The sequence below is a fragment of the Grus americana genome, chromosome 1 (genome assembly GCF_028858705.1).
Source record: "Grus americana isolate bGruAme1 chromosome 1, bGruAme1.mat, whole genome shotgun sequence".
NCBI classification, from domain to species: Eukaryota; Metazoa; Chordata; class Aves; order Gruiformes; family Gruidae; genus Grus; species Grus americana.
The window spans coordinates 207471805-207498256 of NC_072852.1; the positions used below are offsets into that span (position 1 = coordinate 207471805).

General features: G+C 43.0%; 1 protein-coding gene across 2 annotated transcripts in view; it reads left to right on the plus strand.

Moving 5' to 3' along the window:
- The first annotated feature begins 409 nt into the window (after window positions 1-409).
- SESN3 (sestrin 3) overlaps window positions 410-26452 on the plus strand; it is a 45767-nt gene continuing 19724 nt past the window's right edge. The window contains exons 1-2 of one of the 2 annotated variants that reach the window (XM_054842045.1): window positions 410-643; window positions 25307-25372. In XM_054842045.1, the coding sequence (XP_054698020.1) occupies window positions 545-643; window positions 25307-25372 (165 nt within the window). In that variant the 5' untranslated portion in view covers window positions 410-544. The remainder of the gene's footprint in view (window positions 644-25306; window positions 25373-26452) is intronic. The other variant, XM_054842053.1, reaches the window with a different exon arrangement.

A 26452-nucleotide genomic window follows, 5' to 3' on the forward strand; every position in this document is an offset into this window, starting at 1 on the left:
GGGGAAGCCGAAGCGCCCCGCGGCCCGGCCACCCCCCTCCCTGGCCCGCCGCTCCCTCACAGCCCCCACCGGGCCGCGGCCCCCCCCCGCTCCGAGGGCGGAGCCTCTCGCGCCTCGTTTGCATAGCGCCCGTTGACCCACCCTATTGGCCACGGGAAGGCACGCGCCGAGGCGCCGACCCCGCCTCTCTCCCCAACGCTGCCCAGAGACGCGACCGGCTCCGCCCCTCCGCGGGCGGTAACCACGCCCCTTACCCCGCCCCCTCTCGGAGGCTGCCTGGAGATGGGAGCCGGCGAAAGCTCTGCCCATTGGTTGGCGGCGGCCGACCTTCGGGATTGGCGGAATGCGGCGGCGGCGGGCGGGGCGGCCAGCGCGGATTGGCGGAGCGCGCAGGGGTGTGCGCAGGGGGCAGCGGCCCGGAGCGGAGTGCTGGGGCCGCGGCTGGAGGATGGGGGCGGCCGGCGGCGCGGGCTGCTGAGCGGCGCGGAGCAACCCTGCCGCCTCCCCCCTTCCGCGCCCGGCCAGCGCCGCGCTCCCTGCCAGCATGAACCGGCTCGGCTCCGGCACCGTGGGCAGCGCCACCGCCGCCTCCGCCGCCGGCCAGTACCGGGTGTGCGGCAATTGCCGGAAGGTGCCGAGACAGGTACCGGGGGGGGCCCGTTGTGAGGCGGGGGGAGCTGAGAGGGCTGCGGGAGGCGGTGAGGTAGAGACTTGTAGGGGGATTGGGGGACCGGGGCGGTGAAGCAGAGACTGGAGGGAAGGTGGGCAGTGGCGTGAGGAGAAATGGTCCGTAGGGCAGCGGTGGGGCGGGGGGCTGAGGCGGTGGGATGGAGAGGGGGGCAAGTAGGGGGCTCTGGGGCGGTGGGGTGGGCGCTGCGGGGCACCTGGGACGGTGTGGGGGTGTGGATGGGGCCTGCCAGAAGGTGAGTGCCTGGGGGGTGGGGGGTGTGGGGCAGCGGAGGGGCGCAGGGCAGTGTGGCCCCAGGTGTGCTGGGGGGTGAAGAGGGCTGCCAGGTCCTGCACCCCCATCGCCTGCCTCCACCGGGACGGTTGTCACTTGCCCTTGCCCTAGGGCCCCCCCTTTCCTCGAGGGTTTTGGGGGCTCCTGGCTTCATCGATGGCATGGGGGGATTGACTTGGGGCCCAGCGACGCTTAGAAAGTTTAACCACGTATTTCACTGGCAAAATTCATCACCGTGATCTCCGGCGAGCTTTTGTGCAGGGGTATCTGAAATCAGAGCTTTAAAAAAAGAAATAAAAAAACCCACCCAAAAAGCCCCCCGCCCACCCCCAATCCCCTAAACCCCATCCCTGCAGTTATCAGCAGCTCCCTTGCACGGACCCTCTGTGCCTCAGGAGGAGTGTAATCGCTTTACCACCTCCTCTCGACATCTGCTTAACGGGGAGCATTAGTTGAGGTGCTTTTTGTTTGTCCAGTGCAAATGAATTAAAATTGCTGAGCTGTGCAAATGCGCGGAGTCCGAGCGCCCAAAATGAACGCGATGCTGGTTTTGGTTTTATTTCAATTTAATCTCTCCCGATACATTTTGCACCAGGTTGGTTCTTGCAAATGCTAAGAAAGCCCGTAAGTCAATGAGCTCAAATATTTGCGCTCTTTGTCCAAAAACTGTTTTTCTTCCTCTGTGGGTCAGGCCAAGTGCCAATCAAAGTTGTTTTTCAAGCCTCTCTTCCCTGCAGTAGGACTGCTTTTTTTCTTTGGTCTTTTTTTTTTTTTAAGGGTTTGGTTTTTAGAAAGGAGGTGTGTATTTAGGGGAGCAGGGAGGAGAAATGTTAAAAATCGGTCAGAGAGAGAAGCAGATCTTAAAAATCATGTTTCTCGAATATTTTAATGGAAACAAAATCTTATTAAATGTGCATGCTTGGTATGTGCAGTTATTTTTTCCATAAACTCTTGGATCATATTACAGTTGATACTTGGTGCTCAGCTCTTAGCTCAGCTTGCGAGAAATATAATGGATCAGAGAAGCGCACATCAGCAGAGTCTGATTTTTAACCATTTCGTTGCAGGATTGAATCCCTTCTTGGCTTTAACTTGCTGCTGTTACTGCTTTAAGAAAAACAAGTACTTAAAAGAGAAGTTCTGCGGGGTTAAAGCCTGAAACAGCTTCAGACTTGACATATGTCTAAAGACATACAAATTAACCAGTGCCAAATATGTCTGTGGAGAAAGCAGGGAGGGAGCTTGCTTTGTTCTGCCAAATAATCAAAATGTTTTGTTGACAAATAAAGTGGTGCTTGGCAGCACTTGTAGATCTAAAATTAAATTTAAATTATTGAATTTTTTTGAAGCTGTAGTCTCATCCTGCTGGGTAGGACTTTTTTTGTATACCTCTTTAATATCAGTGGGGGTGCCAGGGGGACAGAACTAGATGTTACTTTTCTGGTAACAAGAAACTTGCCGGATTAGATTTATTTTTTATTTTTATTATTTCTTTTAAGTAATTTAGGGAGGATGATGGTAAAACATAGGTACTCAGTTGGGTCTGTTGAGGAAGGCAGCTCAGTGCTGTCCTGCTTTGTCTGTGGTCATTTCAACTACTATTTTTTTCAAAATTGGGGAAAGAGAAAAGAAACTGAGCAGCAGCCCATGAATCCCTCTTGAAATATAGGTGTTTTGTGCTTGCAGTGGTTGTACTAGGACATTGCTGCATCTGTGTTTTTGGCTGGACAATAAACATAAAAGTACAAAGCTTCTGACTACATCTGTAATTATTTAAAAGTTGGTGTAATAAAAATCACTGTAAATTTTAACCTTTTGCACTTCATTGGCAAGCATGCAAGTAGAAAACAGGAAAAAAAAGACTTGGTGGAAGTGAGATGCAAATTTGAGCTGAGTCTCAGTGTAATAATCTTCAGATAAGTGCTGCCTCATCTGTTCTTTTGATGGTGGTGTTCGTTTTTTTTTTTTTAATGCTCATGTGATAATATACTGAAAAAATGATTGGCCTTAAGACATGTTGAATCTCTTCTGCCCTCCTCAGTCTTAAGTCTTTATTTGAAGCCACTTGAATGCTCACAATTTAGGTAGTGCTGTTGTCAAAATTATAAAGGGCAAAGCAAGCTTTCTGCTTGGTGGCCTACAGTGAAATTTGACATAGTCTAGCAGGTTTTGGATTTTCACGGGTGAAGGTAAGTTTCTTTTTCAACAGGGAAACAGGAAAAGCTCGATGCAGCACTTTAGGTTTCAGCTGGTTTCAAATTAATCAAAGTTATGTTTTATTATGGGAAGTTTCTATTAGGGTAGTGCTAGAAACTTGCTAAGGATCCATGGGTTAAATTTGCCTATGAGGAAGGTTTTTCATATTAAAAAGATACAATTTCCGGTTGGGTTTATTGTTATGGGACCCTTTAAATAACCAGATCTACTTGCAGAACAATTGGTGCTAATCAGAAGGGCTTAGAGAGTCATAGATACAACAGCTATGTCATTATTTGATTTAGAAAAAAAAAAAAAAAAGACAACCAGTAATAGGCGATGCTGGTTTGGATTTGGCAAGTGAGCTTGTTGAACAGACAACCAAGGCTAATGCTTTGACTCAGCTTAAAATAAATGGAAGAATGAGCAAAACGAGATGAATAGCTCCGGTTTGTGGGATTGATGGGCAGGCTTTGTAACAAAACTGTGGCATATCAGAATGGAAAAGTGCTTAAAATGGCTTACGAGTACTGTAGCCAAGTCTTTCCTAGAGATGGCTGAGAGCTGCTGTCATTGCAGTAACCAGGACAGCCTCCAGCTCTCATGGTTGAAAATCCATGTGGGGGAACTCTGGGGTATAAATCTGGAGAGGGTCTGGAGCCTGGTGGAAACCCAAGGTTTTCCTGCCTAAACCAAATCAATAGCCCAAGCAAGCAAGAGGAGAATATATAGGAAGGACTCAGTAGTTCTTTGGACAAATAACTGCTTCAGGAAGGCTTTTAGGAATAAGCAAAAAGTCTTCAGGGGGTAGAAAAATCCTGATACGTCAGGAAATGTAGGAATAGGGAGAGTTTGCCAACTGTTCAAGCTTAGTTGCAAATTGCAAAGCATGTGAAGTGAAAGGTTCTTTTACATGTACATACAAGTCAGTAGGATAGAAAAGAAAATGAGTATAAATGTGGTTCCAGGATTAAATATTTGTTTTGTGTTAGATTTCAGTGAGGGAGATAGAAGGGCAACGGCAAAATGGGTGATGGGGGAGTGAGGTTTATAAACATCCGTCGCTGTTGCCAAGGTGGAAGTGAACCTGGCTTAGCTGACCCTCCTGTCTTGAGCCAGTCTCTGTGCTGGAATCCTGGATAAATGTATATGAAATCCAGGATCTGTTCCTGTTTTTCATAGACCCACCCAATCAGGGTGATCCTGTGAGAGGGAAATAGCCATCAGTATGATAGACATAATTTTCAGTGCTCCTCATCCCCCTCTCCCCCCCATGCCAGTCTCCTACTTTAGCACAAGTTTCAATACTGTACAAGTTACTAAAGCAAATTTAGATGGAAAAGCATACAGATATATGAAAAAATATGTATGGTGTGATACCACCAAAAGTAGGTCGGTCATGCTAGACTAATGTAGTAGTCTTCTGTTGATAAGACATCTGCTAGCATGTCCTCTTCTGAAAGCTTTGGATGGACTAAAACTAGACTTCATTCATTAAACATCTGAAGTAACGTAAAAGATGGAACTCCTCCCTGCACTAGTAAGTCAGCTCAAATTAAACTTTGGGATTTACTAACACAAAATGTTCTAAATACCAAAACATTTAAGTGGGTTCAAAAAGTATTCGGGCAAATTCATAACAGAAAAATTAAACAGGGCCTGTAAATAGGAAATAGCAACACTTTCCGGTATGGTTTCTGTATGCTTTCCTGGCTGTTACATGTCTGCTATTGCCCTGTGGCAGTGATGGGTTACGGGGCAACAGAGACCTTTGATCTGACACATTTTGTCTATTTTTCTGTTCCTGATAATTATAGAGGAGTGATTGGGAACTGGTGGTGGGCTGTGCTGAAAGGAGAAGTCACTGCGCTGAGAGACTACCAGTGGGTTTTCAAAGGATCACTTATGAAACTAATCTGGTTTAATACTGTCCTGAATGGCAATGAGAGCGTGACTGTTTCTTAAAGATGAACACACAGCAGACATGGGAAATGTTGGTTCAGGGAAAGAGCAGAACATTTCACAGAAAGCTGGGAGATGTTGCGCACTGGTGTAGTTAAGAGTTGGGGTGAAATCCAGTGGTATGAAATGCGAGAGTTATAGGTTTGGCTATTTGTTACTCGTAACTTTTAATAAGAGCAGCTCCTTGGAAGGAGCAGGGAGAAGGATGTCAGTGTGCAGGAGGACCAGCAGCTTACTGTCGCCCTGCAGGGCAGTGTCGTTGGGGAGGAGGGAAGCTGGGAAGGATAGACCCTGATTAAACAGGCGCAGAGGTGAGCTGGTTCGTTGCTGGGAGAAACTGAGTACTGATTTTGCAGGAGAAAACGATGAGAGTTTACTTTTTTAATCCAACAGAAACAGAGGCTGAGAGGGGATATGATCTGTGTCTATAAATACACCTGATGGTAAGAGCCAGTGAGGAGAAATTAGCTCAAGAGCAGATGGATGTAAAATGGGAATAAATACGTTTAAGCTGGAAAATTAAAGTGTCCAGAGGTGTGAGGTTCTGGAAGAATTTGTTCTAGGTCTGGTGCTATCAAAAAAAGCACCTACTTTTAAGATAGAAAAATGTGTGAACGTCATTAAATGATGCAGTGCTTACAATAGCCCTAGCCTAGACTCAGGGAGCTGAGGTCATATGCAAAACAAAAAAAAAAAAAAAAAAAGAAACGCTTTCATTCACTTTATTGTTCTGTGTGGGTGAGCAAGAAAGTAGCCCAAAAGTGAACCAAAAATAGTCTAATGTCAGGTCTCATAAGCCCGTGTAAGCTAAAATATGTGTCACCATGAGTCATGAAGGTGCATGGAGATGCTGTTACCTGCTCTGTATAAATCAAGAGGCCTTTCAAGGGCATCTCAACTGTTTTGAGTTTCAATCTATTCTGAACATAGGCAAATGAAATTTGCTATGCCTTTGCTTGGAAAACACCTCGGGTGTTCCACAGTGCAGCATCTTTGTCATTGAGTTGCATAGTATAATTGGCTTTGGAAATCTGATCAAAAAACCTGACTGTCACAGGGAATCTTATTTTGTAAAATCAAGTGATGTCTTCCATAGTTTGACCACTCTCAGTAATAGTCTCGTCACACTATAGTTGCCATAATTTATGGTTGCCTAGATGGCTTTAAATCTCTGATGTGCCTCTTTCTAAAGGAGTTCTGAAAGTGATTTGCAAAGTCTATCATGAAAACCTGCCTCTGGTTTTATTGGTTCTAATTTTAGCAACTTTCTGTTGTGTAAAACATGGTGTCTGCCTTCGCCGTTTGCATCTTCCAGTCCCCTGGAGCACTACCGTGGTGAAACCAGCTTGGGTCACTCATCCACTAATCCTGCATGCTAGGGGGAGAAGATGGGCCTTTGAGGGTCCAGAATGTCATGCTATAAACCAAGAGCAACAATCCCAACCTTACAGGGCTTTTAAGATTGTCAGCAAGAGGGCCCTTACCCACATCATTTCTTCTTACTTTTTCTGGAGATAATTGGTTAAAAAAACCCAAAACCTTACAGAACACGATTCTTCTCTGTGAAATAAATGCAGTGAAAATCCGGAGATGACTGTGGTTTCTCTCCTTCCCCATCCTCACAAGTCTTGCAGTAATCTGTATCTTTTCAGAGTCTGACCCTTTTTAATAATTGTTCTCCCACCACCCTGTGTTAAGTATTGGCTTCGTTGCCTGGAATCAGAGCGCACTATTGCTCTTTGCACGTGTATGCTAGTCTTGAGGGTGCCTGAGTTCTTCCACTTTTGCCTTAAAAGCTAGTATAAAAAATTTTCCTTTTACCTTTCTAGTCTTATGTGCTGAAAATGAGAAGGCAGAACTATTAAATTTTCATTAGACCTCTGATGAGAGTGAAATGAGTGAAATGACCCTCTGGTGAAGGACGCTGTTTTGCAATGAAGAGCTGTAAGAGATGGCCTCGTAGGAACCATGCTCATTTAGAATAGTCACTTTAAAAAAAAAAAAAAAAAAAAAAAAAAAAAAACCCAAACAATCTTCCCTGAATTACAGGGAGTGAGTGGAGGCAGGAAAGGAAAGAAAGTGGGGAGGAGGATTTTCTTCAAAAGAAACTTTGAGGTTTAGTGTTGGGAGTGGGTTAGCCAAGCGTGGAGGTTGTCCTCTGTTAAGACTTAACTGCTGCTGGTAGGAGTGGTGCGTTGCATTAGCCAAATCACTGGCTGTGGTTTGGAGATGTGGACTCTGTGAGCATTTGCTTTAAATTTATGCATATTACTTAATTAGTGCTTCAAATTTCACATCTCTTTAAATGGCGGTGTTTTGAAATCTGAAAAAAATAATATGGTTTGTTAAGCATCCTTGGTTTTTCTTCTCTCCCACATTGGCGAGGGAGCTGTTAATACTCGCTTGAGTATTTATTTGAATCTTTTTTTTCTGGCTAGGGAGATTTGAGCAAGAGAAGATAGTGGTATATTTCTCCTCTGCCTTTGTGAAGCTAGGGGAGTTGGTCTGGAGATTTTATTATCAGATTTCTATTTCCAGGACTGGAGAATAAGAAGGGGTCGCAAGCATAATTTGCTTGTCCAGGCTGAATATTGGCTTTTGTCTAAGTGGGTCAGGATAGACTGGGGGGGAAAGAGGCGTTTTCAGTAGAAAAGAAATTTGAATTGTCAGGAGGAAGACCTCAGTTAATGAGAAATTGCACCTCATCAGCTTTGGAAAAACCTGTATGGAAATAACTTATGCTGTTTAATTTCTCTGTTCTTTGCAGGTGTTCCTGTTTGTATGCAGAGGTCCTTCCCATTGTCTCTGCAACCCAGCTTGGTAGTCTGTGAGCTTTAAGTACAAGCTATAGGGAGCATAATGCAGATGACTCAAATATCTTGTGAAATTCCATTACAGGGAGGTAGGAATATTCTCCGCAAACAACTTTTTCTGACTGTTTATCTGTCAGTCAGTCCATTCAATGTGTTAGGGATAGTTCAAGAAATTTTATGGGGTTTTCAGTATGCCACCCTGGGCAAACTAGTGTTACTGATAATAGGGGAGGCCATGATCAACGGGTATTCATTTTAAATGTCTCTCTTAAGCACTAGTTTCAAATTTTTATTACAGGATGCTTCTTACATATCAGATATTGGATAACTATCAGTTGGGGCAAAATACCAGTGTAGATGATAGTTAATATTGCATGCTTAGGATGCTGAGAAACTAACTATTCTGTTCTTGGTATAGATTGTATCAACCATCGATTCATTCAAATATCTTAATTCTTGCATCTTATTTAAATTGAAAGTAAGATGTTTTGAAGCACAGGCTTTTTTCTTCTATGGCACAGTGTGTGTGACAATTGGGGACTTAAGTTAGGGAGAGGCTGAACAGGTTGTAAGTGATGGTGCTTAGGGTAAGAGATGGAAGTCGGTGCTCTTAATCTAGAAAGACGTCTTAAATCTTTTCTGAACGTCCCTGGTTTCCCAAATTAGAGTAAGCTAAATAAACAGATACAACCACCTGATTATAAACACTTTTTTTTTCTTGTTAATGACTCTCTCATATTTCTCTCAAGGTAAGCATCTTGTTTTGTTAGACCAGCGATAGATTTCTAATGGATTCTGAGCTCAGCAGCCAACCTAGTGAACTTGGTAACAGCATGAAGCTACCTGCAGTCCCCTTCCTCAGGGGATCAGGTGAGAAAAATAATAATGGTGAGGAATATGAAGTATTCCTGGCTTCATGTGTTGTGAGTAGGTTGGAGCTGAAGGGATAAGCCTGCATCACACAAGAAAAGTTCCTTATGGACTTGCTCCATATTGTGTTTCAGAAGAAATCACATTCTTGAGAATTATGTGGAACCATAGGTATCTATTATCTCTTCAAGCACAGAAGATATTTGGAAGAAAAGTAAAAGATGACTTTAAAGTCAGATTTTCATCTATTCAGAATGAACAATAAACTGTAAATACAACTAGTATGTCTCAGTTGCTGCGGTTTGGAATTAAAATGCATAATTGTGTATCTGTTTTAAAGTGTATTAATTTTGAATTTAGTTTTGACATGAAACTAGAGAGAATTGTAAATTCTTTCGAGTTAATTGATACTTTAAAGGATCAATTAAATTCTTCCTTAGAAGGGGAGGAATGGTTGCAAGGATGACTCTTCACTTAACATCTTCACACAAAAATAAACGTTAATGTGACTTGGAGGTTACTTGGAAATAAAGAATTTGTGCTTCTGAGCAATTCCACATAACCTATGTAAAACAGAGTTATGTTGATGATAGCAAAGAAGTACTAGCTGTCTTGGTGTAAGCCATTCTTAGAGCAGTACAGAGCTGCTTACTAAAAATCATTTGTTATCTGTCTCTGGGCTGTTTATTACTGCATTGGATTTGCTCTGGCTGATACCAACAAAACAATTGAAAGCCAGCATATGTTCTCTCCTCTGTATGAATTGTGCAGTTAAAAACTATTTAATAAGACAGTATCTTAACAGCGATGAACCTAATTTAATAGCATGTGCTTGTAAATATGTTTAATATCTCCTACTTTAGCATGTGGTGAAGGAATATAGTTACATTATTGGCTAAATGTATCTGGAGGGGTTTTGGCCATATGGTTCTAAATCTGTTTTAATGTAATTATCCCTATTAACTAAAAAAATAAAAAATATTCCCTCTGAGTTGATTGGCATTCTTCTCAGTAAAGCACCCTCGTTGCTGATTAGAGGTGTGGAAATAATAATTTGTTCCAGCATTTAGAAATTTGATTAGACCTCTAATGAAATGGAGCGCCTACACGCTGTCTAAATATTCTACCTGACACCAGTTGGATCTCATCCAGCATGGAAGAACACTTGAAATGTTGCTTTACTACAATATGTTTTGTGTCTTGAAATCAACTGTGCTGCCTGCATGCAAATACCCACTCGCTGTTCAGCAGGCAGAGTGAACCTTGACCCTCCCTGGAAATCGGCATCGGGATTTGATTATTCTGCTGAGCACTCCTTGCTTTACTGCAATAGCTAGCTTGGAGTTAGAAAATTAAGGCCACTGTTTATGTGGAAGCACCCATACTACTGACTCCATAAACTGGACTTTAGAGTGGCTGCACGCATACATTATATGTTGTATGAAGTGTATATGAGGTAGAAGCACGCTGTTGAAGTTCACAAGGTGTCACTCTTCTTGTGTAGTAATAAGTTGATAACAACACACTATAAATGAAAAATAAAAGTTAAAGCACCACATTTCTCTCCCCGTTCTGTTCCCTCCAAAGGCTGACTGAAGCACCCATTGGGTGCCATGGCAGCTGTTCTAGCACCCATGTTTTAAGTCCTCTTTAACTCAGTTGTAGCAGTTCTTGCTCAAGGGCACTACTGCTAGAGAAAACTGTATCGGGACACTTCGTTAGCATCCTGCAGTGGAAACTTCCAGTGCCTAGTGGTAGGAAATGCATTAAAACACTACTTGAGGTGTATGATGTTCATTAGTCAACAGTTCATTTTGACTGATTAGCTTCTCCCTCTGAAATAAAGAAGATAAGCTCTGATGCATCTGAACTAGAATCAGACAGAGCCTTTTGTCTCCTTCCTTGTAGGTTTTTTTTTAATTCTGTTTCTCTACTATGTTTAATATTTTTACATTTTGCAGTCTCCACATTCAAACAAATGCAGTAGAAGTATTGAACCAGAAGAACTCTGACTAGTTTATGCTGTATTAATGCTTCAGGAGGCTTCAGAAATTCTTCTATTCCTTCCAGAAAACCCAAACTGTTCAATTACATCAGTAGTTTTAAGTTTTACATTACTGGGGAAAGATCGATGAGGCAGTATCATCAGGGATCGTGCAGGTAGAACATGCTTTAAGATAAGTGACTTTTATTCCAGCAATTTAAAACTTGTTGTTTCGCTTCAATGCTGCTGCTTCACAAGTAGGTAAAAGAAAAGGTGTGTTGGTCGAAAAGGTCAACTGTAGCGTAATTAAAGGCTGAAGGAGCCTGGAGCCAGTGTTGTAGTTCTTCAGGGGAGACGGAGCTTGGTGCTTGTTACACCTGAGCAGAGGAGGAGTGGAAAGAGAGTAGTTTGCACCAAGGGAGGGTATGCTGGAGCTGTGTTTCACACGTGGCTTGGAAAAGCAAAATGGGAATGGAGTTGGAAGGAAGGTCTCGTTCAATGCCCCTGCTCTTTAGGTCACTTATGCAAAAGGTATTAGATAAAGCTGTAGTTACTTGACCTATTTATCCAACAGAAACTTGCAGTACAAGCAAAAGCAGTTTGACTCTCCAGCACTGTTGCTGTTTTGTATGGGACACTCCTTTGAGTTATGCTCTGCCTCATGAATACTTAGAGGCAGCATCCAACATGAGTAATTAGTCTTGTTTGAGAAGGTAGGTCTATGGCGTCGGTTCTTGTTTCCCAGAGAAGTTTGAATACCCATTGCATGGTCTAACTTCTGTCTGTACAGAGCTGAGCTGGCTGAAGATAAAGGCTGTGAACATGTCTCAGGAGCTGGGCTTGCTCTGATGCAAAGGTCTCCATTTGGGTTTGGTGACTTCATTCAGAAAAAGGGCCAGTAGACTGGAACACAGTGCAGGGTCTCATTAGGCAATGCGTGTTAATCACCCTTACGTAGCTACAGAATTCTTTATTCAAGCAGGGTATAAAATAAGTGGGTTTATTATTTCTGTAGTACTTGCTGGTGATTTTTTTGTAGAGTCATTAAGTCACTAAAATGTAGCCAAAAGTCCTCTTAGTAAAAGTGTAGGCAGTAATCTGAGGAGACGGGAGCACCTGTCAGCTCTGAGGTTGGAGGTAAATCTGAAGTTCTGCTGATCTTGCTGGCCTGGATGGCTGAAGAGAGCAGGAATAGCTGATGTGTCTCTGGACAAGTGTCTCTATTTACATGCAAAAAATCTTCTGTAACAGTTATGAGTCTTCATTTTTGAAAATCAGCATTGCTTTTAAGCTCTGTTAGGAAAATACATTTGTACCTTAGGTCTTTGCTGCCACCAGCTCAGCTGCATTAAGTCAGTGTGTTTTGGAGATTGTATCTCGGTAATGACTCAGTTTGGTAAGATGTAACTTAAGATGCAAAATGTGCTTTAAAAAAAAAAGCAGAAGAAAGAGGAAGAAACTGCCTGACTGCAAGTATTGTTAGGGTCATTCCAGCAAGTCAGTGGCTTTCGAACGTGCTTCTGAGATGAAGCCTTTTCTGTCGGTCTCTTGCCCAAACTTCTCCCAGACTAATCAGTCGTAAAACAGTTAGCCTGTCAGCTCCTTGCTCATTGTAAAACAGTCTCCAGCCTTTGCAAACAAGACCCCTTGGAGGACTAATTTGCTCTAATTGGTGACTATTTTAGGATTTCCTATCATCAGGTGAAGAATCAAAAGGGCTCATCCATGGCTTTCCATCTGTGGCCCTGGCACGTATAAGATTTCTCTGGGCTTCTTTGAAAGAAACTATGTAAGAAAACTTAATTCAGTAAGCTCAGAGGCATGGTGTAGATGCCACCTCCTTCTGAAAAATGCTTACAAGTCAACTAATCAAAAAAGGCTTAAACTCCTGGCTTAGACAGCAAGGCGCTTGCTCTTGGAAATTGTACCTTTAGGCTAGAGGTAAAGCGTGTTAGTCAGGGAGATTTTATTTTTCGTCTGGCAAGTTCTTTCTGTTTGAGTCATCGACCAAAGAAAGATGGCAAAAAAAGGTGCTTCTCTTAAAGCAGGAGGACATTGCTCCTTTTGGATGTCCAGAGAGACTGTCCCTTTCTGGGCAGAGCTATGAGAACAGCATCAGCGTTCCTTATGTTATTTGGACTGTAACAAAGATGCTCAGTGGTCATCAATTGTACATGAGCATTCATCTGAGAAACTTGTGCCAAGGGGGCTTCTAATTTTTTAAAAAGCTTTTCAGTGGATTAACTTTTAAAATTTTAAGGAACGTCGACCACAAGTTCTTTTTGCTGTAAACTAGAAACCTTACGTCAGCCTCATGTTTTAATATTTTTGTGTCAGCTTGAATGTTAACGTGAACAGCTTAGCTAAAGTTCTTCATGGTGAGGTAGCATAGCCAACGTCTGCTTATAGTCTTCCAGGTAGATACCATCAATCTAAACAAACATCATCTGCCCATCAAGTGAGTAGGGAGGGTACATATTTATATTGTCTTCGTGTTTTAACTCCTCAGGGTTTTTGTTCTTCACTTTTTTCAGAATCAAATTGATGTAACTTCTGATGAGGCACATTCAGAAAAGGCGAAAAACAACATTTGCTCCCTAAAAACCGTAAATGACTGAAGTGTAATGTAGTCAAGATTATGAAGTAAATGTTACGATACCACCTGTGTTGAACGGACAGTGTAGGGATGTGTTCACCCAGGCACTAAGGAGCTCCATAATGTGAGCTGCATCTTTTAGACTGGATTAGCACAATGCTTGTTTCTACAACAGTCCAGTTTAGCTAAAATGTCTTCTTGTTTGGGTAATGCCAATTCCTATTGGTATTAGAAAATAGGTTTCATTTTTTTAATAGCATTTAACGAATAAGTAGTATTCTTGAACCAATCTGCTGCAGATATATAACAGCATTAGAGCAGGTACAGCGGGTGAGATCATAACTCCGTCTCCTGTCTCTGACAGTGGCCAAGGGAAAAGGACACAAAATGGAGCAAGTTCATCATGACGCTCCCATGGCACTGTCTCCCAGTCTCCACTGGGAGAAAGGAGCTTCCTGAGCTGGAGGTGATTTCTCCATATTTAATAACTGTTTTGCATTTCTCTTCCATGAGCTTGAACAATTCACTTTTAAACACACGCCAGCTTCAGGTGTCCGCAGCATCTTACAGCAAGGATTTCCACAGCTTAGTTTCACATTGTGGGAAAGGTTAAGTACCTCTGCTTGAGCTTGTCACCTGCTGGTTGGTTCCTAATCCTTTTATTGGAGGTGGTAAAAGCACACTATGCATGGACTGTGACAGCCAGGAGGCAATCAATTAAACTATCTTGACATGCTCGTGACAGCAAGCTCAGCAGTTCGGAGTTAAAGATTGCAAAAAGCTAGCTGGGGGGGCTCCAGTCCTGAGAGTTTCCTCCAGTTTCCCTCATTTATCTGTGTGAGAGGATTTGCTTTTCTGAATTTTGGCAAGTTACTTCCATGACTCTTAAGATAGTTCCTGCACACAAATTTAAAATAACTGCTATGATCATTTTGTACATAAAACGTGTGGGAAAAGCAGTTTGAAAACCCATGCTTCTGCCATCTGCTTGACTTTCCTATGTCTTAGAATAGAATTTGGTTTTATATAGTTCCTGGGAAGTGAAAGGTGCTTGGGAGCATATTTCTGTAGCAGCGTATTCTGGGACGCTATTTATTTGCTCAGTAGTAGTTTTTATCGAGCTGAAAACACTACAAGGACACAGACTTATCAAGAGGGAGTGTCAGCAGGGACACGTGGTGAGTTTATTTCTGGAGTGTGAGGCTTCTGCGATTTCTTTGAGATGCAGCGAAGAAGCATCTGTGATATGCTCCAGGTAACAAAATGCTCCAGTGCAGCAGGTGCGCTGCTTTTCTGCTAAAATTCAAACTTTCCATTTAAACATCCTGGTTCAATGGTTCTCACCAGTTGGCTGAACAGGGGGGGCAGGCAGAGTGCATTGCCTCCTGCATTTTAAGAGAACAGCTACGAGAAGCAAGAGCTGTAACCAAGCAGTGACATTATGTGGTGCAATATTTGGTGAGAAGTAGTGGAAGTGCCTGGGAAGCAGGACTGGATGGTCCGAGATCTCATAGCTACAAGTCAAACAGCTTTTCACATTGGAAGCATCCTCAGCCTTTGCCTTCTTGAGTTAAACTCTGGTGGATTTCCACACTTTGCTAGTAAAGATTTTTCAGTGTTTGGTAGTTAGTAAACATGTAGTATTTTGATAATAGTCACGAACATTGCTTGACTCACACCTCAGCCAGCAAAATACCATGTGTGGCCAGGACACCGGTGCAGCCTTGTTGCTTTTGATAGCCTGTTGTGCAAGTAGTTGAAACTGGGAAGGAAACAATTTTAGCGAGCTGGTGCAGAGGTCAGAGCCCATCTTCCTCCCCTGCAGCTGCGGGGGGATTGAGATGCTAATCAGAGGAGGATATTATTATTTTTGTTTCCATTAAAGTGCAAAGGTAGTGCTCTATACTTGCTGTGAGTAGATCTCTTTATGATGCTATTCAGCCTGAGCTTCTAGCTTCATCATTTCAACTGAAAACTCAGTGGTGGCTGAATTAACGTTTGTCTGGTTTCTCAAGCAGGTTGTGAAGCTGAGCTCCGTGCACCCGCCTGACTTAGGAACTGTTAGCCAAGGACTTCTTTAAAGCTAGCTTTAAGTATTTCTAGAACAGCAGCAGTTGAACTAGCGACTGCAGTGCAGACATAACCTTAAGAGTCTTACCCTTGGTAAAAATCTCAATCTTAATGTTTTAAGGCACACTGCACCTGAATTATGTCTCTGTGCTCTTTGTCATAATGAATGTGACAGCAGTGCCAAAGCGGAGAGGTGAGAGAATGCAGCCTTGATGCCGGTCCCTGGTTAAACAATTCTCCCAGTCTGCTTTTATAGTAACCTGCAGTTAAGTGCATCTTCCTTCCTATAAACCCTTGGTGAGCATGATCTCTGCTGGAATACTGTAGCACTTGAGGATGTTCCAGCATGAATTGCAATGGAGTCTGTAAAAACTTTTATTTAAAATACATTGTTGGAGTACTTTACTGTGTACTGTTCTTATATTAATCTAATATTTTGAACATTTAGCATCTTTGAAATAGTATTTTTTTTAAACTAAGCCACTTTCTTCACAGTAGAAAGATGCCATTATGCATTTACTGTATGGATGAATACCATTCAATTTTGCTTGCTTACAAGGCATGTATTTTCAGACAATACTTCTATTAAAAATTTGGTAGAGCATTCTTGGGAGGCAGTTCTGCCAGAGATGCATGGCAAATTTACAGAACCCTAGGGGTTTTTCTCTTTTTTTTTAAATATCCACCAGTTATGCCTCTCTGATTGGCAGTATTCCCAATAAATCAAATGTGTCTGTGTATTTATGAATTGAAGTATTTAACCATTCATTTACTGTATTGTAAAGAGGCTGTGCTATCAACAGTTAATTTAGGTATTAATTCAGGCCTGTCAAAGCAACTGCTGTTTTATCTGTACTTTCTATCGAAAGTTTGTTCTACCTGTTGGCAGTGGTTTGCTACGTGGATCGAACAGAGAAGTCGATACGGTCTCTCTGTGGGAGGACAGAGACCACATGCGTGACCACAGCTGCTGCCCTTACCCACGCTGAGCGTGCAGTCTCCCAGGCATGTGGGACCCTGCCGGCAGAGCAAAACCAGGCTTGGTTAGATGGGCTGTGCTCGGGCAGGACGAGGCAGCCCTCTGCATGGCAGGCAACGGATTAAAGGATATGCCGTGCTGCTTCAGAGACTCTTCGTTAGCAAGCAGCATTGCTGTCCTGGCTGATGATGAGGCAGATTAACTCAATGCAATTTTGCCAATTTAGTGGCTAAAGGCTATGTTCCCCAAACGAGATAATAATGGTCTGTCTCAGTATGTCAGAGTTGGACTAAATCTGAAGGTGGAAGTGGGCCAAGGTACAGATGAAACAAGTCCCAGCTTAAACCGCTGAAGTTTTCCACTGTAACTTTTGCCCTTGATATCTGATGCTGTTGAAACATAAAAAATGCTCTTCTGCCATGCTCGTAGGATTTTGAGTCATCTTGACAATCACAAGATCTAATGTCCTGAGGGCATTTCTTGGGGAGCATACAAACTCCAGTGTTACTGTTGGATGTGCAGGGAGGGAAGGAGCCGAGGTTCTCCACGGACTGATAAGAGGGAAGCTTTGTTTCTCTCTTTTTTCAATTTTTTTTTCTTTTTTTGAAGACTGAAGTAGACCAGAAGAAGATTTGTTGTCTGCCGGTGGTACATGTCTTGCCTAGCTTCAGACTACTAAATTTGACTTTGTTAGGCATGGATTCCTGTTAGTCTATGGAGAAAAACCAGGCCTTTGCTTGGTACAATTGATCTCATCCCGAGTTAGACATCAGCTTTCTTTTTTGGTTGTAACCAGGGTCCAGGCGGCTAACTCTGCTTTGAGTATCTGTGTTTGGTCAGTTGAGTTTCATCCTCGGTATCTGTTAAGAATTGAGGCATGGATAAGAACTCAGATTTTGAGGTTTGGCTTAAATTAGATGGAAGTGAATTTCTAGCAACATGGAAGTAGAGGTGGCTGTTTGTCTCTTGTCCTTTCATGTGTTAATAATCAATGTTTAGGTTTGACTGTCGGCACCTTCAGTTAAGCAAATCTTCTCGTGAAGATCTTTCCATCTTTCCGGTCAGGAACCTCAGCCTTACGTTCTCATTTAGACATATTCTGTACTTCAGTTACATCAGCATCAAGTTACAGGTGTGTCTTTTACTTGATATATTCAGGTCTATTCTGACAAAAATGCAAAACACAATTCGGGCTTCTTAAATAAAGAAGTGTTTTGCAACATACCCATTACTCTGGCATTTGATTTGCAGTCCATCCCTGTCTGCTCCCAGTTGCAGTTGAAGGTTGGGTTTGATTAAGGGAAATTATCTCCAGAACAGGGAGAGCGATACAGAGCAGAAGTAGGACTAAAAGAGGATGTAGATGTAGGCTTTTTTTTATGAAAAAGAAGACAGGCTTTTCTACTAGTAAATATGTTTTCACTTCTGAGTTTTTCTCCCGTAGGTTGAATGTACTGGATATCTTTCAAAGACTGAGGAACCGCTGTTGGACTTCTGCTGCCTGGCCATCCATCTTGGGTTAGGTAGAAATTGCTGCCCTTTGGTTTCTAATTAGTGTGGATTGTGTTCTTAATAGCTGGTGAAGGGATGGGAACTTGGGATAGGCTTCCTTTTATTGTGTGAAATCCAAAAGGGCTGTAACCTGTTACCAAAGCAAAAGCTCCCCATCAATTGTACTGCACTGGCTCTCTTCCCAGCTCCTTGCACCACTTCATCAGCTGTTAGGCATAAAGATGCCAAATTCTTAATGTTAAAAGTGACTGTTTTAAGTATTTTGAAATCCTATTCCATAAAAATTGTTTCCTACTGTTTGACTTCCTCTGCTAATTTTCATCTTTATTGCTTAGTTTGCATTTTTGGAGTTGTACAGTCTATTAAGAGGAAGAAACCGTTGCAAAATCACTTGTAGTACCCTTAACGAATGACTGTAGGCTAGGACTTTTACTTTGTGAACTCTTAACATTTGACATTGTTTGTTCTGAACATCTCTTTTATTGCTTCTGGAGATGTATGTCCTGGGTTTAATTATAGGAATGGGTCAGTCATAAAGAGGGGTTCTGCACTGTCAGCAGATAAAGTGTTGTGCACCATTCAAATCATTCCTCTTCACATTTTCTCTCCTGTCTTTCAGCTTTTCTTTCTCTATGGAAATTGTTTTGAAAAACAGGACACCAAAGTTTATCCTTCTGATTTTTGCAGTTGCAACACAAACTTAATTTGAGATGAATTGCAGATATATTCTGAAACTATAAAGCTCCTTATTTTATTACATTAGATGCCATAAACAGATTTTTTCTTTAAAAAAATGATACATCAATAAATGTCAATAAATTTCAGAATTTCACAGCTTTGATGAATATACTTTTTTGTTCTTGTCAGTCAGAACTTCCCATGAGTACTGACATGTGAAGGCAAGTAAACTGGTTTTCCTTTTAGTCAGCAACTCTATGTGTAGCTTTAAATATTATATTAATCCTCTCTAATTTATGAAAAGTATTAAAGTTTCCACCTAAAATTAATTGGATGCATCCTAAACTTCTGCCATGTTTCTAAACTGCTCTTCCTCTAACAAAGTTAGGGGAGTAAATTAAAATGCAACTTGGCATACGTAGAAATAAACAAAGTCCCTCTCGCATCCTAAGGAAAGATTTGAATAATAGCAGAAGCTAAGATACAATCAGTGTTCAGGTAATTTTTTTTCATGCTTTCTTCTGTCTTCAGCAAGGATAGAATGAGCAGACGGTCCAGTGTAATTATAAAATTGTGTTACGCATTAATGAAGCCCAGAGCATTTGGTTGTGATCAGAGCAAATGGAGGTGGGCTCTGCTCCGGGATCCAAGAACCAAGAGTGGAAATGTGTTCAGTAAGGGTAGGATAACAGGGGTAGGAGAAGCCAGTTTGTAGGTAGGGTTTTAACTAGCAGCAGCCAGTAATACTGCCTGTGCCATGTGAACTAAAATCCAAGGCATTTGTGTGTGCTGAAAACCAAAAGTGGGCTCAGTAGCATCAAGTCCATGAGATTGAACTGGTGTATTTTGGAGAACTGTAAGGTAAATCTGAGACGGGGACAAAATCGATCCCTCTGGGGAAATTCAGACCCAGACAGGGAGTCCTAAACGTTCTCCACTCCCACCCTCAGTGTCCAAACACCCAGTGCACCCAGCAAAGCCCAGCAAGTAACTTGGCTCACCAGTCAGTCACTAGGTTTGACGGTAACCCAAACTGCACTCCAGGTGCTGTGACCAGTGCCACAGAGCCCAACACCTGCATTAAATACCACTTAGGATGCTTAAGGGTATCCAGGGCGTCCATAGGGACTGGCAGACACTATACATACCTATGGGAAGCCCATTCCCGTCTGGGGCAGTGGTTGGATGCCAAGCGGGAGACTCCAGGGAGTCTTGAAGGGCACTCAGCTCCTGTTTTGAATGACACTGCACCTTGGTTTCGCTTTCTGCTGGAAAAGTTTAGGCACCTTGTAGAAAAGGAGACATCTCCATGTAGGTGTCCCAATGACGGACTTGACTCCAGATTATTGCCACAGCTGATAATGTGTGTTACAAAGAGATAGATCACTGAATTTAATAGCAAAGATCCTTCGAAATGCTAGATGGTAGCAAAATTGCTTGTAGATTATAATAGAAGAATCATAGAATCATAGAATCGTTTGGGTTGGAAGGGACCTTAAAGATCATCTAGTTCCAACCCCCCTGCTGTGGGCAGGGACACCCTCCACTAGACCAGGTTGCCCAAAGCCTCATCCAACCTGGCCTTGAACACTTCCAGGGATGGGGCCTCCACAACCTCTCTGGGCAACCTGTTCCAGTGCCTCACCACTCTCACAGTAAAGAATTTCTTTCTAACATCTAATCTAAATCGACCCTCCTTCAGCTTAAACCCATTACCCCTTGTCCTGTCACTACACTCCCTCATAAACAGTCCCTCACCAGCTTTCCTGTAGGCCCCTTCAGGTACTGGAAGGCTGCTGTAAGGTCTTCCTGAAGCCTTCTCTTCTCCAGGCTGAACAACCCCAACTCTCTCAGCCTGTCCTCACAGGAGAGGTGCTCCAGCCCTCTGATCAGCTTTGTGGCCTCCTCTCGACTCACTCCAACAGCTCCATGTCTTTCTTGTCCTGGGGCCCCCAGAGCTGGACGCAGTACTCCAGGTGGGGTCTCACAAGCGTGGAGTAGAGGGGGAGGATCACCTCCCTCGACCTGCTGGTCACGCCTCTTTTGATGCAGCCCAGGACACGGTTGGCTTTCTGGGCTGCAAGCGCACACTGCCGGCTCATGTTGAGCTTCTCATCAATGAATACCCCCAAGTCCTTCTCCTCGGGGCTGCTTTCAATCCATTCCTCGCCCAGCCTATAGTCATGCTTGGGATTGCACCGATCCATGTGCAGGACCTTGCACTTGGCCTTGTTGAACTTCAAGCGGTTCACAGGGGCCCACCTCTCCAGCCTGTCAAGGTCCCTCTGGATGGCATCCCTTCCCTCCAGTGTGTCAACCACACCACACAGGTGTAATAAATAAAAAAAGGTGTAATAAATAAGAAACACATACACATCACCTTTCCCCCCCCAAAAAAAATCCCACTTGTTTAAGAAAAAGACTTTGTTCCTCAGGAGAGGCTAATTTCGGGATGCCCTTAGGATTTATATTTGATCTAATGCTGTTTATTATCCTCTTGTCTTTATAGTGGTGGCAGTTTTTGTCAGAGTGAAGGCTCTGAGCCCCTTGGTGGATGTTTCCGAGCCCCTTCCACGGCTCTAGGACTTCACAGGGACATGAGTGGCAGCGTTGCCATGGCTTGCAAAATTCCCTCTTGAGGTGCAAAATATTTCTTTCTGGTCATTTTTGGTTTTTCCCGGTCACAGCATGACCACCTTGACGTCGAGTTAAGGATGAATTAGCTTTTATGCGCCACGTGTGTAAGAAGCACCCGTACACCCGCATCAGTGCAACCACTTGCTTCTTGCCTGTGCTTTCTGCATTCATGGGTATTCGGAAGTACTTCTCAAATCAGCTTTGATCAGCCCCGCCAGCTAGCGGCTCCATTCTCAAATAAAACAGCCTCCTTTTGCAGCTTGCTAAAAATAGTCGTTTTCTTTAAAGCCTGAGAACGCAGTGACTCATGTGATAGCAAAGAGGAAGAAAGGTTATTTCTTTTGCTTTAGAATTTGGGAGGAAAGCTGCCATGCTGCCTCAGCACCAGCCAGGCTCATGCTTGCTCCTGCTTGGGCTTCATGGCTGTGTTGCCAGCTGAGTGGCTCTGGCATCCCTTCCTTTGCTGCGGCAGCCCGGCAGCTGTTTGAGATGCAGGTGCCATGTCCCAGTGACCACGGTCTCTTGGCTCTGTAGGGAAGGTGCGCAGTCACTGCCACAACTAAAAATAAACCCCTGAGATGGCAAGTTGCAGCTTTTGGCTCTAGGGGCTTTGGGCCGAGCTTGCCCAAGGATGAAGGTGCTTCTTCCAAATTATAGACGTGCAAATGGGAAATGGTTCCACTTCATCACTGTTAAAATTCCAGATATTTGTCCCCCAACACTGTTCCCAAGTGCAGCTTGAGAGAAAGCAAGTCACAGATAAAATTTGCTCAGGCCTGTTTTTTCATGAATTCCTGCAGCAGCTGTCCTGTGGTCTGCAGAGGTCTCATTCTGCTTGATGCCACAGCATGTTACTGCAAAACCTGCTTCTAGGCTCTGGCTTGCTGTGGCCCCTCTCCCAGTAACCTGCCCAGGCTCAGTTCTCTCTGCTTATCTTTGAAGCTCTTCATCTTTCTCCTTCTGAAGAAGCACCCCTTAAAAAGGCTCTAGTTTTAATGTAAGTGGAATTGGTTGCAAACCTTTTAAGATAACATATTCATACTCCGGCAGTGCACCTCTGGAGGAACGTGAAGCAGAAAATGGCTGGTATACATGCATATGGCATTTTGGTTGCTGAGCAACCTGTTCCTTGCTTCAGCCACTTAGCGTAAGAATCTAGTTTCAAATAAGATAGTAGGGACCCCAGCTGACATAGCAATAGCAAGCGTAACCTGCAAAGACTAGTTGGACAGGAAAACGAACCTGCTTTCTTGGGAAATGAGAAGCTTTGCAAAAACTTTCACCATAAAGGACCATGTATCTGCAATGCTGCTTTGTAATTCCCATGCATAGTTTTTCATATTTGGGTTCTTGGGTAGACCTTAAATCACTGCTCTAGATAAAGCGTGCCCAGAAGCAGTAGTTCTTATCTACAGTTCGACAAAGCCAACGTTATCTTTCTTAATGCTTGTAAACTTCCCATGTTTTTATTAATAGCATCCTGAGAACTTGTGCAACCAGATGATGTTTGCTCCTTTTCTTCTGACAAGCTTGTTTTAACCAGTTTTAATAAAATAAAAGCTTTGGCGTGAAGGCAAAATAATCTTTTGTGTTGATGGAAGGGAAGAGTATACACTTCTAATACAGAAAAAAACCCAGCTCCCTGAAAGTGTGCTGTGATTAGACTCATGAACTTGAATTACCGTGTTTGAGGTTTTGGGGTTTTGTTCTGGTTGTTTTGGTTGTTTTTTCCAGGCTTGTGTCTTTCTAAACTACCACCACCCCAAAGGAGCTGGGTTTTGTCCTTTAAGTAGAGTATTTAACACACCTCATTTTTCATGCCTTATTATCTCCTTGGCTTTCTGTCATCATTCACAGGAACTAATTGGAGATTCTTGCCTACATTCATCCACCCAAGTACCGTTTCCTCCTTTCCTTCTCAGCAGTAGCTTATCTGCAGGGTCAAAGGAGTAATAGCAGTCACACTGAATGGGGAAACAGGGGAACGGAGCCCAGATGCTGCTAGAAGCAGCGTATGCAGTTTTTTGTCCTAGTCTGGCCTTGAGGACCGGCCTTGCAGAGCTTGAAGCAGCAGGGTATAGGTCAGAGAGTGAGATGGAGAAGGCAGTGGTTCAGCTCTGGTTTAGAGCCATGCTCCAGCCAGAGCTGACAGTTCGCAGCTATCCAAGTTGTCTCACTCACACAAGCTGTTTCCTCCAGATTATTCAGTATGAAATGAAGGTTTTAAACTCTAATATCCAGATAACCTTCATAAAGCAAGTAAAATGCAACCTTAACAGTAATCTTGGAAAGCATTCCTTTTTTGAATGTTGGGGAAATGGCTGGCTGCTAGCGAGATCGTGTATTTAAAGCTAGAAGACATCTTCCTGTGCCTTGTGTAGCTGTGCAAGGACGGACTTGCATGTGCAGGTACCCAGTCTGTCTACACCCTTTTTTCTTACTTTAGACCAAGTACATTTGATTCATAAATATTTTATGGGATTTTGGGTCTGTGACAGCAGGCAGTGGTTGCAGTAAGTTGTCTCCTGGCTGCTAGGCTTCACACAGTAGATTCAACTTAGCGCTGCATCATGTAACAACTAATCATTCCAAAGTCACCAATTTAATTGTGCTGTGAGAATTTGCTTTGGAACATCTTTCCTGAATAATCACTGCTGATTTTTGCATGTTTTTTCATAATTAATTTAGAAAGGACAGGATGTCTTTAAGCAACAGGACTGTAGTTATGCAGCTCCAGTGGCTTTATTTTCCTGTGTGGAAATTGGTGACACGCTCCTTCTGGGACCAGCGCTGCTCGTGCATATGGCGGTTAAGCTTAAGCCCCCCTGGTAGAAGTGTTTGAGGGTCGTTTGTTATGGAAAACCTCGGACTTTTATGTTAGGGACACAAAATATTTAGTATGCAAATCTGATACTGCTGTTGATGGATAACTTATTAAGAGTCACCAACACTGTGGTGCAGTTAGGGATTTGAGAAAGTGTGCGGCCATAGTTTCCAGAGAGGTGGAATATAACCATAAAGAGGAAAAAAAGAAAAGACAAGAAGCAACAGCTTTAAATTACTGCAAGGGAAATTCAGCTTAGACATTAGGAAAACTTACTAGCAATCTGAGGAATTAATCACTGAAATAAATGACCCAAGGAGTCAGCGGATCATCCAGGAGCATCTTTAAGAGGAGGTTGGACCAATGCTGGTCAGGAATGACATGGACAGTGCTGGTCCTTCCCCTGGTGAACCAGAGGAGCCGACAGTCTCCCCAGGTCCCCTTCACCCCTCTGGCTGTCAGCGGCCACGCTGTGAAAGCCTCCACAGTTTACCTTAGTTCAATTTCTTATCCCTGATAAATAAATACAAAAAGTCCTCTGGCTCTTGTTATGTGCTCAGCCTGTTCTGTACTAAATATATCGTCCTCAAAGGGCATTTCATGACTTCTAGCTGAGATTTGTGCACCAAAGCTTGTATCTTCTATGGTGGTCTCCTCTGGGCTCGGCAGCTGAGCCTGGTGGCCGTTTACTAGGGTTTCTAGAACAAGTCTTTAATGGGTCTTGCTGGTTAGCGTGGACTGGGCTTTTCATGCCAATATTTGTTACACAAAGTGGTTACACTGTTCTCAATGCTGAGAATCTCATTAGGCGCTGATATTGAAGAAACCAGTGACTTGTAATTTCCTGAGTGTGGCTTTTTTCCCCCTCTGCTTTCCGAACTTCCATTCAATCCAGTAAATGGCTAATTTTAGCATCCTACCAAATGTTTTATTGCTCTTCATGTATCTTCTGGCCAGTCTATAAACCAATTGGGATTATATTTTTGGTTTTTTTCTGTCTTATCCCTTGCCAAAATCAGTGCTGTTCATTCGCACAAAGTACAGGGGATGCAAAGCTGATCTAACCAATGTGGTGTGATGGCTTCACCTCCTCAGCGGGCTGTAAAACACCCAGGTGGCCTTGGGATGAGAACCGAATCCAGGCCTTGAAGACCTCACCTTACGAGATAACGCAAGTTAATATGTTGTTCGTGATGCTGACCGAATTACGTGACTGTTTTGCAGGAAAAAAGAGTACAAGTCTCCCCACCGTTGACAAGAGGACCAAGTGCCTTTATACCAGAGAACGAAGTAAGTTTGCAGTTAGCTGGGCTGGGCAGGTGGTAGCTTTTAAAGTGGAAATACTGAAGGAAGGTTTTACAGTCCTGCTTACCCAGTGGTACCCAGCTGAGCCCCTTTGCGAGGAAAAGCGATGATTCCTGCAGAGCAGGCTCTAGCGGATAAGAACCTCCCTGCCCTGTCACACAAGTGATGCTGTTTGACATCTGTTCAGTTGCCAGCACCCCTGGAGATGGCCACGAGTGCTGGCTCTGCTGTGCTCTTGGGGGATGACCACTTACTGCTCATAATGCCAGGCCTAAGGGGAGACCTGTGCAGTGTTGCAGCGATGTGATTACATAGCGCTCAGGGCAGTGTCTGACCTTCAGTTTGAGAGAACCTGGAAATATGACTAACTCCTTAGACTGTAACTGTGGCTCTTGAGAGAATTTATAGTTGACAGGTATGGTTTGACTTCAAACTCAAGATTTCTACCCATGATTTAATGTTCAACTTAAGCCTTGATTTGCAGCTTGCTGCAGTTAAGTAGAAACACTGCTATGGTGGTGTTCTCTTGTGATCTTGATCTTCACAGAGTATTATTTATTGATCAATTAATTATTTGGCATGGCCAACTATAAAACTAGGACCTTTTTTTTGTTTTGTTTTAAGTAGTTGCTAAAGGCAGATAATTTGCATGCTAGAAGGGCCAAAAAGATATTTTGAAAGACGAGATAGCTGCTGTTCTCTGAGTCTCTCTCCATTTATACACTGGCAAGGTTTGAATCTAAAAACAAAGAAAGTGTAAAGCTTGGCAACAAGAAAACATAATGAAGCAAAAAGGGAGAGAGGTCAAAAAGAGTGTTTTAGACTTGGGAAGAGGGCAGCAGAATGAGTTCCAGCCAGCCAAACTTGTGACGAGCACTTCCCTTTTGTATGAAATATGAGATGAAATTGAGATGCCAAACTTCATGACTTAATTTTTCTCCTAAAGTCTATAATTTTACAAAAAATAGAAAAAAATAAATGTAGTTAAAATGATGATGTGTTTTGAGAAAATTGTTAATGGATTTATTTCACAGCTGATGCACTTAGTAAAGATGCTAGCCAGAA